Source organism: Manis javanica, chromosome 11 (assembly GCF_040802235.1).
Source record: "Manis javanica isolate MJ-LG chromosome 11, MJ_LKY, whole genome shotgun sequence".
Taxonomy (NCBI): Eukaryota; Metazoa; Chordata; class Mammalia; order Pholidota; family Manidae; genus Manis; species Manis javanica.
The window spans coordinates 79113105-79127230 of record NC_133166.1 but is presented as its reverse complement, the minus strand read 5'-3'; the positions used below and the strand labels follow the sequence as shown (position 1 = coordinate 79127230).

At 54.9% G+C, this 14126-nt stretch overlaps 2 protein-coding genes across 15 annotated transcripts in view; one reads left to right on the top strand and one right to left on the bottom strand.

Moving 5' to 3' along the window:
* COQ8A (coenzyme Q8A) overlaps positions 1 to 7122 on the top strand; it is a 45648-nt gene extending 38526 nt beyond the window's left edge. For both annotated transcript variants that reach the window (XM_037013631.2, XM_037013632.2), the window contains 10 exons: positions 1859 to 1981; positions 3077 to 3162; positions 3314 to 3454; positions 3806 to 3887; positions 3975 to 4068; positions 4309 to 4450; positions 4601 to 4708; positions 4794 to 4859; positions 5134 to 5220; positions 6052 to 7122. In XM_037013631.2, coding sequence (XP_036869526.2) covers positions 1859 to 1981; positions 3077 to 3162; positions 3314 to 3454; positions 3806 to 3887; positions 3975 to 4068; positions 4309 to 4450; positions 4601 to 4708; positions 4794 to 4859; positions 5134 to 5220; positions 6052 to 6336 — 1214 coding nt within the window. In that variant the 3' untranslated portion in view covers positions 6337 to 7122. The remainder of the gene's footprint in view (positions 1 to 1858; positions 1982 to 3076; positions 3163 to 3313; positions 3455 to 3805; positions 3888 to 3974; positions 4069 to 4308; positions 4451 to 4600; positions 4709 to 4793; positions 4860 to 5133; positions 5221 to 6051) is intronic.
* Positions 7123 to 8514: 1392 nt separating this feature from the next.
* CDC42BPA (CDC42 binding protein kinase alpha) overlaps positions 8515 to 14126 on the bottom strand; it is a 288893-nt gene continuing 283281 nt past the window's right edge. For all 13 annotated transcript variants that reach the window (XM_073216736.1, XM_073216729.1, XM_037013633.2 and 10 more), the window contains 2 exons: positions 13046 to 13203; positions 8515 to 12643 (listed from right to left, as the gene is read on the bottom strand). In XM_073216736.1, the coding sequence (XP_073072837.1) occupies positions 12512 to 12643; positions 13046 to 13203 (290 nt within the window). In that variant the 3' untranslated portion in view covers positions 8515 to 12511. The remainder of the gene's footprint in view (positions 12644 to 13045; positions 13204 to 14126) is intronic.

Sequence of the window (14126 nt, the reverse complement as noted above, 5' to 3'; positions counted from 1 at the left end):
GCTGCGAAGAGCAGGGTGGATAGAGCTGTCTGCTTGGAATATTTCTCGAAATGCATTTGAAGTTTGGGGCTGGTTACCCCCTGCTCCTGCCCTGTTAGGGGGCACCAACTCATTCAGTATCTGATACTTCCTGCCCTTTTCTGTGGGGACCCCCAGTTGTACCCCACTGTCCCACAGTGCAGCTTCTGGAGCGCTGGCTGCCAGACTGGGCCAGGGTCCTGATGGGGGGCCCTGGGCAGCTTCTCACCCATAAGAACCTCTCATGAGGACACATGGCCTCCTAGAGAGAGGGCACTAGCCTGTCCCCACAGGCTGAGTTCAGGGGACACAGGGCACCATGTGTGTCTTTGGAAAGGGCTGGAGAGAGGGTTTAGCAAGGGTATTTTTGGTGTGGGTGCTGAGACACTGCCCTCCCCAGCACAAAGCCTGCCTGCCTCCCGGGAGCTGGCTGCTTGCCATTCCACCTTGTCCAAACAGGGGCGAGGTGAGGCTGTCTCCAAGGTTACAGGTGCTGTCTTTGTCTGGCAAGTGGTGACCCCGTCTTTAGAGTCAAGGGGCCTTGGGGCCATCAGCCTGAGAGGAGGACCTGGGCTCAGGCACGAACCGGGAAGCCCCCATGCTGGCTCCAGCTTCCTGAGTATACTCTGGAGCCCCTCTGCCTACAGGGTGCTGACCAGCCTGGCCAATCCCTGCCCTAGGAGGACATGCCCATCATGCCCCTGGGACTCCCTGGCTCCCCCAGGATGTTCTGAGAACCAGGAGGGGCACATAGCTCTAGCCTCTTGGGACTGGGCAGCTGTGGGAAGGGGCCTGGAAACCCCAAGAGGGCCAGGTGCTATCCCCAAAACTCAGAGCATTGCGGTCAGCACAGGCCTGCTCTTGGTGTCACCTGGCAGGAAATCTTCCTGGGTGGGGCAGGACCCTCTCTCCCAGCTGCCCTCCCTCTCCCAACTTTCCCCTAGGGACGCAGGCCTAGATCCTCCGTCCACGGGGCTGGGGCAGAGTGGGCATAGGGGGGCTGCCTTTCCCTGGACTAGTCTGCTGCTGCCCAAGAAGAGGAGGGTGATCTGGGGACCCTTCTGAGCCCAGCCACCCTGGAGTGGCCCTGGCTGTGGAGCTATAATCTCTTTCCATCTGGGACCCCTGTGTGAGCCTAACATGCCCTATGTGGGCGGCCCCAGGGTTCTCTCCAGGGCTTTCCCTGCAAACTGATGACCCAGGGCCTTCAGGTCCCCACTACACTCTCCGGCCCTGCTGTTGGGCCAGGTGACACAGCCCTGGGGCAGAGGGCAGTCACAATCCAGTTACCTCTCCTGTTCCCTCCCTGGGGTCCCGGCTCAGTACCCCGAATACAGGGCCAGCCTGGAGTGATGCAGGCTGAGGAAAGTTCCAGGCACAGTCGGGAGCAGCCCTCAGGGGCATCTGAACAGTGGGCAGGAAAAGCCCCAGGGCTACAGGGCTGGAGGCCCAGCCAGGCGGGTGTGGGAGGAGCTCAGGGGGACAGAGGCCCCCAGCAGGCATGCCCACCCAGCCAGGGAAGCTGCAGTACGTTAGGACCTCCCTGAGGTTAGGAGGGGACTGAAGCAGGGAGGGGCTGCTATTGGCCCCATGGCTGGTGCAGCAGAATTCAGCCTTCCTGCAGGTCCTTTGAGTGACTGGGCGGATGCTGGGCTGCCCTCAGGCTCCCTGGACCCCTGCACTGGGTAGAGGAGGAGCTTCAGCCCCGGCTGTTCCAGGGGCTCCACCAGCTGCCCCCCTTCCTCCTCTTCCCTTGTGTGGCTCATGGGGCTGGGCGAGGCCTGCAGATACTCTTGAGAAGGGAGGGATGGTGCCATGGTGACCTTGCTCCTGCCCACAGGGAAGAAGGCAGTGCTGGATTCCAGTCCCTTCCTGTCTGAAGCGAATGCAGAGCGCATTGTGAGGACGCTGTGCAAGGTGCGCGGGGCGGCGCTCAAGCTGGGCCAGATGCTGAGCATCCAGGGTGAGTGGGCTAGGCTGCAGCTCCCAGGGCGGCAGCAGGCGCGGGCCCCACTTGGGATGGGGCACCAGGGGCTTCTGCCCACTGGCTCCTCTTGCTTGAGTCCTGTCCATTGTCCACCAGGGTATATAAATACAGCATCTGAAGTAGGAGCCCTCAGTGTTTTTCTGGGTGTTCTTAGACATTCAGAGATTGTCCTGGCGTCTCAGAAGTGGGCGAGAGTCTGGTTGCTGCCGCCCCCATGCCCTGTTGGTTGAGGCGCACTGCTGCGACACCTCACAGGCCTGCTGCAGCATGATGCTTGGGGTCGTGGGGCACCCGGCCCATGGCAGGAGGCTGGGGAAGGCAGCAGTGGCTGAGCGGGCGGTGGCTCAGTGTGGTCCCATGAGAGGAGCAGGGCCGCCGTGGTGCTCTGCTCAAGCAGCTCCATCAAAGGCACCCCAAAGTCACAAACAAGCAAAAGCAAGTGAGCAGTGGTCAGGTGAGTGGCTGCGGGTGGAAGCTTCTGTACAGGGTACATGCCTTCTTGTAGTAGGGCCAGCTCGGCATTCCAGAAAGCCACCTGACAGCCTGGGAAGTGCCATGAGCAGCTGCCGGTGAGGGAAGCAGGCTGGACCTGTGAGTGCAGGGAAAGGCCCAGGAAAGGTTCATTCTCTGCAGGTGGTCAGATTGTGGGCATTTTTAACTTTAACTGCACCTGATTTCCTAAATTTGTTTCAACACCTGTTATTTCTAAGAAGCCCACCTTCTCTGGTTGTTGGGGGAGCGCAAGGAGCCGGGGCCCAGGCTGCCCCGTGTTGCCTCCCTCCGGCAGGCACTAGCGTGAGGGGCACGATGGGCTGGGCGCGGGCGCCCAGGTGTGTGCACTCGGGCTCCCTGTGCCCTCGGGGGCTGGTGCCCGGTGGGGACTGCTCCCAGACCCGGAGTAGGAATGAGGCTGGGCAGCGCCAGGCTGTGCCTTGGCATCTCAGCCTCGCTTCCAGAGTGTGTGAGGGCAGAGGAGCATCTTGGCCTCCCTCCCAGGGTGGCCATGCTGTTCCTGTGCTCCTTCTGTCTGTGGGCTTAGCCCTCTGCTCTGACTCTCCTGGTTTTTTCCAGATGATGCTTTCATCAACCCCCACCTGGCCAAGATTTTTGAGCGGGTGAGGCAGAGCGCTGACTTCATGCCGCTGAAACAGATGACGGTGAGGCAGGCGGTGCCTGGGGCACCTGGGTCCTCCCAGCCCCCTTCTCCATGTGGGCAGCGGCGGGGGCCCCGTGGGAGGGGATGGAAATGGTTCTTGGGGCACCCTGGTGGCCAGGCTGTGCTTACAGCCTCTCCTCGGCCTCCCCCAGAAAACGCTTAGCAATGACCTGGGCCCCAACTGGCGGGACAAGCTGGAGTACTTCGAGGAACGGCCCTTCGCAGCTGCCTCCATTGGGCAGGTGCACCTGGCCCGCATGAAGGGCGGTCGCGAGGTGGCCATGAAGATCCAGGTAGGCGCCCGGTATGTGCCTGGTCGGGGCCCTGCTGAGGGGCCCTCCTCGCCTAGGACAGGGCACGTGTCTCCTGTTTCTGTCCCACGTCTGGCCAGCTCTGTGCGGGAGGGTCTGCTGAGTGGGGAGCCACCTGCCCACGGGTTTGGTTTGGGTGGGGCAGGGCCAGGGCTAGGTGCTGCCTGCTTTGGGCCAAGCTGGGCTGACTGGGTGGCTATCCCTGGGGACTGGGGTCGGGAAGGGCAGGTGGATGCTGGTGAACAAGGTCATGATGGGCCCAGGGTTACTGGCACACCCGAAGTGTGGGGTCTGGGTGGTATGTACCCCTCAGGACCCCTCTGCCCCCTGCAGTACCCTGGTGTGGCCCAGAGCATCAACAGTGACGTCAACAACCTCATGGCTGTGCTGAACATGAGCAACATGCTTCCGGAAGGTCTGAGGCTGGCTGCTGGGCAAGGGCAGGCATTTGGGATGGACTCTGGGAGTCCCCAGCCCACCTTGGTGCCCTCTTCTCCTCCAGGCCTGTTCCCCGAGCACCTGATTGACGTGCTGAGGCGGGAGCTGGCCCTCGAGTGTGACTATCAGCGAGAGGCCACCTGTGCCAGGAAGTTCAGGTGTGGCTCCTACCGGGCTCCTGTGCCCAGTGGTGGGATGGGGGCTCCTTGCCTGCTGTTCTCACTGGGGAGACAGAAGGGGCCATGGCAGGCAGCTTGTCAAGGGTGAAGGCCCTTTGGACTCTGGGGAGCAGGTGGCTGTGGTGGGGGGGCAGCTGCTCAATCCCTCAGTGCCCTGTGTGTCCCCAGAGTGGAGGGAGGGGATCTGTGGCCAGCATGTGCCCTCCCACCCCCCACCAGGGAGCTGCTGAAGGATCACCCCTTCTTCTATGTGCCTGAGATTGTGGACGAGCTCTGCAGCCCCCACGTGCTGACCACAGAGCTGGTGTCTGGCTTCCCCCTGGACCAGGCTGAGGGGCTGAGCCAGGAGATCCGAAACGAGGTATGTGTGCCGTGGCGCCCACAGGCACTCCTGGGCGGGGAAGCTGGGGGCCTGTGGGTCTAGCTGGGCTTCACGTCCCCTCCCGGGTCAGAGCCAGGCATGGCTGGCAGGCAGCCTGGTGCTGCTGTGACGGGCCTCCCTGCCACTCAGATCTGCTCTAACATCCTGGTCCTGTGCCTCCGGGAGCTCTTCGAGTTCCACTTCATGCAGACAGACCCCAACTGGTCCAACTTCTTCTATGACCCACAGCAGCACAAGGTGAGCTGGCTGCCCAGGCCCGAGCGCCAGTGTCCAGCCCTGTGCTCTGCCAGCACCAACTCCCCTGTGCTGTTGCCCTTCCCAGGTGGCCCTTCTGGACTTTGGGGCGACTCGGGAATATGACAGGTCCTTCACTGACCTCTACATTCAGGTAGTGTGGGGCAGGGGCTTGGTTGTGGCCTGTGCTTTCCTTAGGATAGGACAGGATGTTGAGGGGTGGGGGCAGAATGACTGGGTCCTGTCCTCTGTCCCTCCTGGTGACCATGGTAGGCTACAGCCCTGTCAGGCTCAGGGCACTGGCTGGGCCTCCTAGCCAGCGGTCTTGCAGAGGAGTAACAGGCAGAAGTGGGACAGGCTGGTGGTTGGCCTCTGCAGCTCCCTGAGCCTGGGAAGCTCCGCCCACAGTGCCCTCCCATGCCCCCCAGATCATCAGGGCTGCTGCCGACAGGGACAGGGAGGCCGTGCTGAAGAAGTCCATAGAGATGAAGTTCCTCACTGGCTACGAGGTCAAGGTGAGCCTGCCAGGCTCCAATGCCAGGCTGACCGTCTGTCCCACAGGCCAACCGTGCCATATCAGGAGGGCGGGCAGTGGCCACTGCTTCCTCTGGAACTTAAGCAGAGCCTCAGTTTGTAGAGGATGGACTCAGAGGTGGAGCTGCCCTTGAGGGGCCTCCCCAGAGGCTGGGCCACTTTTGGCACAGGCCAAAAGCCAGCCCTGTGTGGTCTCCGTGCTCAGGCAGTCAGGGTGCTGGTGGGGTTTCTGGGGCTGTGGGTGTGGGGTGGCTGGGGCTTGTTGTGAGGCCTCACTCTGCCACATGGCAATAGGGCCACTGGGTGCATCCACGCGGCTGTGCGGGGCTTTGCCGAGGCTGTGTGGGATGGTGAAGCCCCAGCCCATTTAACAAAGTGACTGCAGTCTGTGTCCCATCACCAGGCAGGCGCCACTGAAAGTGCTTCCTGTCCTTGATGTTGGGGAAGAGCTGAGGGACCTGGGTCTCCTTGGTTTCCGTCCTGTTAGGAGTGCAGAGGCTCAGCCTGGGCATGTGTATGCTGCTCTTCGTGGCCTTAAGAGCATTTCCTGAGCACTTGGAATCTGAGCCTATAGGCATGGCTCAGGGACCTGCATGCTGCCATAGGCCCCTCCACTCCCCTTTGTTTCACACATTAGTGTTTTCTTGGTTTGAGTTCATGCTCCTGTACCTTCCTTGATCTGAGAAGTGGGATGCTCGCCAGCCTGACCCTGTGTCTCCTCAGCTTCAAAACAGCTTCAGTAAGAGCTTGTGCAGGGGCCCATGAGAGCCCCGGGCTGGCTGCCATCTTGTGGCCACTCTTCTCTTCTTCAGGCCATGGAAGACGCCCACTTGGACGCCATCCTCATCCTGGGGGAGGCCTTTGCCTCTGAGGAGCCCTTTGACTTCGGCACCCAGAGCACCACGGAGAAGATCCACAACTTGATCCCTGTCATGCTGAAGCACCGGCTCGTCCCGCCCCCCGAGGAGACCTACTCCCTGCACAGGAAGATGGGGGGCTCCTTCCTCATCTGCTCCAAACTGAAGGCCCGGTTCCCCTGCAAAGCCATGTTTGAGGAGGCCTACAGCAACTACCGCAGGAGGCAAGTGGAGCAGTAAGTGCCCCCCCCTTGTGGGAACCCTGTCCTGGTGCAGGTGACAGGGCAGGGAGCTGCTGGATGACGCGTTTGAGCTCCTTCGCCCGGTGAGGTGGCTGGCTCTGGACAGAAGGGGACGCTGCTTGGAGCCTGTTTCCGGTGCGTAGCCACGGGGTTCATCGCCAAGTGGGCGTGGGGTGAGAAGCACAGGAACAAAGTGAAACCCCAGCCACTGTCGAAATCTACTTAGCCATCCTCTGGAAAACTAGATGAAGATAAAAAGGCATTTTACTTCCTTTTTCTTTTTGTAACAGGCTTTTTCTAATGTGACTGTTAGTCAGAGGTGAGAGTGTACCCTTCGTGTCCCTGCCACCAAAGACAGAGAAGCCATTCAGGATTTTATTGAGCGAGTAGTGTAAAGTGTGTGTGAATGTTTCTAGAATGAGACTGGTGTTTTCTGTGCTTTTCCCCTCCAGCCTGTGATCTGTAGAGCTGGGAGGGGTGCCACTCTGAGCAGTGCCAAAAGCGCTCTTTAACTTAGCGAGGCCCCCGTGTCTGGTTCATATACTTTTTTGATAAGTGGAAGTTTCCAAAGAGCTGCCTCCTTTGTGAAGGGTTGGGAACAGCAGGAGGGGAAAGAAGCCCGGACAGTCCGTGTGCAGGACCCTTCCCTCCCCATCAGGCCCAGGCCCAGGGCCTTTGTGGAAGGAGGTGAATGTGCATGTGTCACTCGGGTCCAGGCTGTTAATTTTGTACAATTCCTGTAAATTGTCTGATTCACTTGTTTCAATTAAAAAAGTAAATCCCAGCACTGGCGTCAGTTCTTTCACTCAGAAAGGGGCAGCTGGCCAGGAACGGAAGGTCAGCGTCACATCTGCCCATCCTGCATCCAGAGGCGCCTGCAAGGTTTGCACCTGTTGGCAGTGTGAGGCTCAGCCCAGTCGGCAGGGAAAGGGGGTGGGAGGGGAAGACAGCAGCCCCCAGGCCCCCACCATGCTGCTCTGCAGTGTGGCCACAGCGCCACCGGCTGAGTCGGTGGAACCCTTTAGGATCAGGTGCAGCCAAGGAGCATTTCCTGAAAAGTGGCGTTTTCTGGGGGGAGCCTAATTCCTGGGAATGGGGCACTTGACAGATTGAACACCTTGAAAAGCTCACTAGGTGGCGAAATGCCATGGAGAGCCTGCAGCCATCCTAAGTAGGTGCTCCAGGTGTTGGGGGTTCTTACAGGGAGACAGCCCTACTTCCTGCACTTTGGGACTGAGGAGTAACAGACCTGGGCTGGGCTGGGCTCCAGGTACGGAACAGCTACTGGGGACCATGGAGGGTGGGCCCTGGCGCCCAGCACCACACGCCCATCCCTCCTCAGTTTTCATGGTCCTTCGAGAGGATCCATTATGTGCACATACAGCTTCACACCTGCAACACTCAGAATGGGCGGAAACTTGGCTCAGAAGCTAAGTGGCGGGCGAGTATCATTGGTCAGTGGAACCAGAATTTGGAACAAGCCAGTCTGGCCTCACAGTCCATGCTTACCCTACTCTAAACCAAGGTCTGGCAAACCACGCTCCCTTGAAACACTGCTGCTCTGTCATTCTGTTTCTCTAGGGCTGTTTTCTGGCTGCTGGGGCAGAGGCTGGACAGCCCACAGCCAAAAGCTCTGTCCACTCACCCTTACAGAGAACTTTTGCCAAGCCTTGCTCTGAACCACAGCACAATTGCTGCCTCCCAAACGGCATGCATTTTAACGGACCAGCATGTCCAGCAGAAACCAGTACCTGTGAATGGAAGTTACCTCAGAGTAACTAGTTGCAGCCATAGTTCAAGAGACACAGTCCAGTGGCCCCCACGTTCACACAGACGTGACAATGGGGGAATTCTGGCTGCGGAGAGGGACCGTAGGGTGGAGGACCCCCAGCTGACTGCAGCAGAGCCCTGAGGGGCCCTCAGGTGGAGCCTGGCACCAGGGCAGTATGAGCAGAAGGGAACTGAAAGCCCCGAGAGAACTGAACATCACTCTTACTGAGCTGTGGGAGGAACTAAGAAAGTCCTAAACTAACCCCATGCCCTTCTGTAGTATGGGGGGAAGCCTGGCTGAGGCGGGGACTGGCAGAAAGCAGGATCAAAGATGATGAAAACAGCCAATCACCTTTTCTCCATCTGCAGACTTTTAATCAGGGGAAAAAAAAGACAAAGTACTCAATTCTAACAGTTCCCTGTTTTATTGCAATACATCAAAGTCTGGTTAATAAGTGATACCAACATAAAAGAGTAGCGAGGAGTCCTTTACATTTTTTGACTATCCCACCTTAAATATTTCTGTGCAAAAAAGAATCCACACCATTGTTTGGTAGCAGAGAATCTCTTATAAAGTTCCCTAAGACACTGAGGGCATAAAACCAAACGAAATGAAAAAAGGAGTGATCAGAGGCCAAATCGATTATCTTTTCCCCTTCCATACACACATTTGTCAGCATTATATTCTAAACAAAAAAATGATTACACCTAGGCCATGCAAAACTGTACAATAATATTACAATGAGAAAAAATCCTAAAAATTTTATAAATGGTATCACACTATCAAATAAAAAGGCAGGTCATTTTGTTTTCATGGAATTTTTTCTTTTGGTCAATCCCCATAAATGAAATGGTCTCGTGTGTGTATGGCTGCCCCAAGAGTGGGGAAATGCCAGCCAGCTGGGCAGAGCTGGGAGGGGAGATGGACACCAGCTGAAGCAAGGCCCTCTTCTCTAGTGGGTCTTCCCAGAGAACTTGAATAATAGTTGTAATGAAGAAAGGGTTTAAGATGGACTCAGTGAGACATCAGGTGCTTACGAACTCAGGAGACCAGTAAAGAGACTTCCCTGTGGTGCCCAGCGGACTCGGGCAGCAGCCTCTGTCCAGTGGGTGGTGAGCATGCCATGCCCCACTTAGCAGTGTGTGACCACTTGAAAGGCTGGCAAACAGCCCTGCTGCACCTGGGGGGTTTGGGATGTCTGCCCCCTGCTCTTTTCTGATATGAGTTCATATAAATGCAACTGGTCTTTCACATAAGTAGATGTGGTGATTAAGTGACAAAATTACATAATGTAACCATATGGAAGGCAGAGAGAGGTTGAGAGAAAACCGGGAATGACAGACTGCTATAAACATAACAGTAATTTCAGATTCTTCCCTGAAGCTTGGGTATATGAACTGCTTGGAAAACGAAATGGATGGGCCCTTTGTAGTGTACCTCACGGCCTTGAGACAGCTCCCTGGGAAAGAACACAAACCTCTAAGCCTAGGGACCGGTGTGGGTGCATGTATGTGGGCAAACACCAAGCTAAAAAAGCGCAATCTGCTTTAGTGATCATTTGACGAGGAGGAAGTATTTTGTTTTTGGCAAAAAGGAAAATATTTATGTGTATATATAATTTTATACACCTAAAACACATGGCTAGATTAGTCAGAATTCAAGGGTAGACAACAAATTGGCTGGACATAGATATAGCACCAAATACCAACACATACAGACTAAGCCAGAAATGCTTCTCCATCTATTTTTCCTTTTCCTAGAGAAGTAAGTTCCTGCTGCCCTATACTTTAAAAATACTTTCTACACAGAAAGATTGACAGCAGACAGCAGCACCTTGCCTTTTCCATGATTGGTGTTTCTGACCCTTTGAGTGATCATGTTTCCTGTTTCCCTGGAACCCACTCCCCACCTTTTCAAATCATTCCTTTCAGAAGCTTCTGAAGGTAACTGCCTCTTACTGAAGAGTGGGGATATGCCCTGTGGGTTGACCATTATCTTAGGAACCCCCGCCCCAAACCCAGTGTTTCTCCCAAAGTCCTGCTGTTAGAATCTATCACATTTGGGACTGCTCCATTACAGCTAGTAGGACCACTGAAGATGGCTGTGGAAAACTCAGGACGTGCTGTGGTGTGACCCACCAGGCTACTACTACACGTGCAGTGATCTGGCGGCCGCACAGCCTCAGCGGCTCCCTCATCTGCCCATGTGACCTACTGCAGTGGCGGCCAGGCTTCAGGTTGGGGGTATTCTGATCCTAAAAGCATGCTTTAAAAAATCAGCATCTACAGGAAACAGAAGTTTACACTTGGTTGACAAAACTAGAAGCTATTGGCTTAGTGGGAGAGCGAATCCTGCCAGGGCAGCGGAGGGAGGAGGGGCAGCACTAGTCAGGCCCCACGCGCCGTGGGCTGATTAGCGCCAGTTTTGAGGAGGTACCAGGATCACGTGCAACAACCAAACTCAAGGTGTGACCCTCAGTATCTGGGTGGACAAAAGTGGTTTTCCAAAGGCCTAAAGATGAAGGCGATGAGAACTGTGCAGTGAATTATGACTAGAATTGTGCTGTGAATTAAGCCAAAGTAAAATAAACTACACCTGCAGGCAGATGTTATTACTTTCACTTCTCCCTGGTAACCCTTTGCAACATAATCCCCAGGCAGGATCCTTTCTTCCCTCCCTGCTCCTGGCAGCTTTCTCCTCAGAGTAGCATCAACCGGGAAAAGGCTCTGGCCGGGCTGGGAAGGCCCTCGGCTCAGAGGAGGGTGTGAACCCAGGCGGAACACAGGCTCAACCGCACGGCTCTTCCTTTGAGCTGGATCTTAAAGAGCAGAAAACCCTGTTTCTATTTCTCAGAGAAATTTAGAAATGTAAAAGGGACAAACTCTCTTAATAATGAGTCACTTTTATTTCTACCTCTTTCTCTACTTAGGTACTTAACTGGTGAAATGACTGGAGAAATTTCTGGTTCTGCAGCTCATTTCCTCTTGGTAATTAAAACAGCAGGAATTGAAAGGAAATGTAACCAACTGCACAGTGTAGCAACTGACGGAGGAAACTCAGGCCCAGGCAAGAAGGCCATGCCAGGCTACTGTCCTGCCTGCACCCTGGGGTGGGACGCGTCCTTTTCCACCGAGTGTGGGAGAATATTTGGTTAAGGCTGTTCAAGTTCTTGCACTTGAGGTTTTATATTATTTGGTAATTAAACCTTTTTTTCCCCCCAGGCTTATTTGAGGAAGCTGACACCACTGTCATAACAGACAGCTCCCCAGGGAAGCCGGCTCAGCTGGGGGACAGATGCCTCATGGCAACTCAGGGAGTGGATTAGCCCAGGAAGAAAGCACTTTCGTGAGCCTTTTTATGGACCTCCAGAAGCCATGACATTCCACATGTCCTTTCAATGGAAGGGATTGGAAGGTGGCAAAACTGCTTTTCTACATTCATCTGCAGAAGATACCAAAATATAAAAATTGAGAAGCGTGGTTCAAATTCTACTAATAGAAAAATGTCTTGAAGTAAATATGCCTTTTGATCATGCTGCTGAAGAGGCTTTCCATGTTACGTCTGTGCCAGGCCACACTCCAAACTAAGGAAGCCAAAGTCTCTGAGTGTTGTTCTAAAGCTCCTGGGTAACTGTGACCTCAGCCGGTTTGAGAACTGGTGCTAAAGGGAACTCTGATTCCTCTCGCTCTCCCTCTATGAATGCCTGCAAGTGTCAGCCGGAGGCCTTCCTACCCTTTAAATTACTTGGCTGAGGACAGACAAGAAAACAACACATCTCTTTAAATTAAATGATCTCTCATATATGCATCCATCTTTTGCTGACTACAAGATGCTTTTTTTTACTATATACATTCAATATTTAACCTCTACTTTTGTGTATTTAAACTCTGTATTGTAGTAAAATATGCAGTTTTAGTTACTAAGGATTTACTGGCACCGATCAGGCGGTCATTCACTGCAGGTGCTGAGTGAGAGCTGGGTGTGCCGTGCTGGGACGACGGGACGCCAGGTGGTAATCTCAGGACTATGAGATTCTACAGGGAAAACAGTCTGCCTGATCTTGTTCTTATCACTTACATTTGTGGGATCTGTGTACTTAGGCTACCTTCTGGGAGGGGAGGGGTGTAAAATAGCATGGAAAGTCACTCTCGTGTACAGAACTGAATCAGTATGAATCTAAGCTGCGGGATGGAAGTGTGCCCTTACGGCTGCTGCTGTAAGTGGAGGGGTGTGGGTCACGGGATCTGAGAGTCACAGAGTCAGAGTCAGAACTCCTGAACCCCCACCCTGGGGCTGCTGCCAGCCCTGTGCTTCCAGGCAGAGGCAGAGGGCGTGAGGAAAGGAGAGCAGGGTGGGGAGCCAGCAGGGAAGGGCTCTTATCAGGCGTGAGCACTGAGGCAGTTCAGGGGTCCCAGCTCCCGTGGTCAGTGCTCTCCAAAGAGAGGCTCTTGGTCTTCCGGGGTGACACGGGGCTGGGAGGGCTGCTCAGGTTGGAGCTGTTGGAAGCGGTGGAATGCCTCGGGGAATCAGAGTCCTGAAAGGCCCAAAGGAAGACGTTAGAAAGAAGCAGAGGGCAGGAGGGCTCAGGTCCCCGTGGGTCCCCTTCAGCCACTCTGACCATACGGTTTTTCTGTCAGAGTGAAGCCCTTCTTCTGAGCTTAGAGTAAGAGGCACAGAATAAGACCAATGCTCATTGTCCTTTTGCTGGGCTTTAGAAATGTAGGTCATTTTCACACAAAAGCTATCTTAAGTCTGAACATCTTCGGCAGCACTTCAGTTTGCAACACAAGACAGGCTTTGGCCCTGCCGGCATGGAGACCCCTGCCGCAGCTGAGGCCGACCTCAAGGGGGGGGACTACGTCGGTAAGGGCAGTCTCTGACACAGGGCCCTCCAGAGCCCTGCCCTCGGCACAGCTGCTGCCCACGCCCCACTCACCTCTCCGTCACAGTCCCTCGCTGGCGCATCACTCCCCTGGTCCATGCCTCCTGAAGACAGTGAGCCCTCGGACGGGGAGGGCACGGGCTGCCACTTCGCACTGTAGCTTCCTCCAGAGAATTCTCTCTTTAACGCGCTGCCGTTCTGTGCAGATGACCCTACAGTACATCATTCAGGTACAGCTTTATACATGCAGAAGGGGACGGTCCTTCAGCAAGTGTACAGACTGTTGACAGGACAAACCATCCCTCCTGCTGCCTTGGGGTCATCCTTCTTGGCTCAGAGCCCTTCACTGGTGGGTGGTGAGGCCAGCCACTTTGGCACCCAAGCTCCCAGAGCCCAGCTACCTCATGCAGCTCTTCCTACTCCAGTCCCACCATCTGGATGCCAGGTGAGTGGGCAGCACTCAAGGCTACCCTATTTGCACTGAGTGGCCGTTCCTGGACAGCCTTGCTTGCAGGCAGGACAGGTCCCACAGAATCAGTCCTGCAAGTCCACCCATGTGCCCCCCAGCATCTGTCACCACCTCTATGTCGGCATGTGTGGCGTTGTGTTATTACTGTGTGCCTGCCATGCTCCCCACGGGTAGATGGTCTTTGCTTCCCCAGGCCTAGCACAGGACCTGGTGCACAGCAGGTGGTCAAACACATAAGCTGAACCAGGAAGTGCAGCAGCACAGGTCCCACAAATAAAGGTGGCTATACATGATGCATGACTATCACTTAACTTTTAGAGAATTCTTATAAAAAACAAAACATAGGAGAAGCATTTGCATTCACAGGGTTTGCCTGAGTTGCAAAGATGAGGTGAGCTGCTTTAAAGTCACACTGTTGAGGTTCTTAGAGTGGGGACATAAAGGGCCAGTACCCTTTAGTGAAGAAAGAGGGTGACCAAACAACCCTTGGAAATGTTAGGGTAATGTTTTAAAATTATTAGCATGCCTACTGTCCTTTACTTTGTGCTTAAAAAAATGTTCTGATCTTGCTGAGCTTCAATATTAAGATCATCAGTTAAAGAGGGACTATACCACCTTCTGCAGTTGAGTTTTGGTACAACTATTTAAGATACAGATTATGATAGT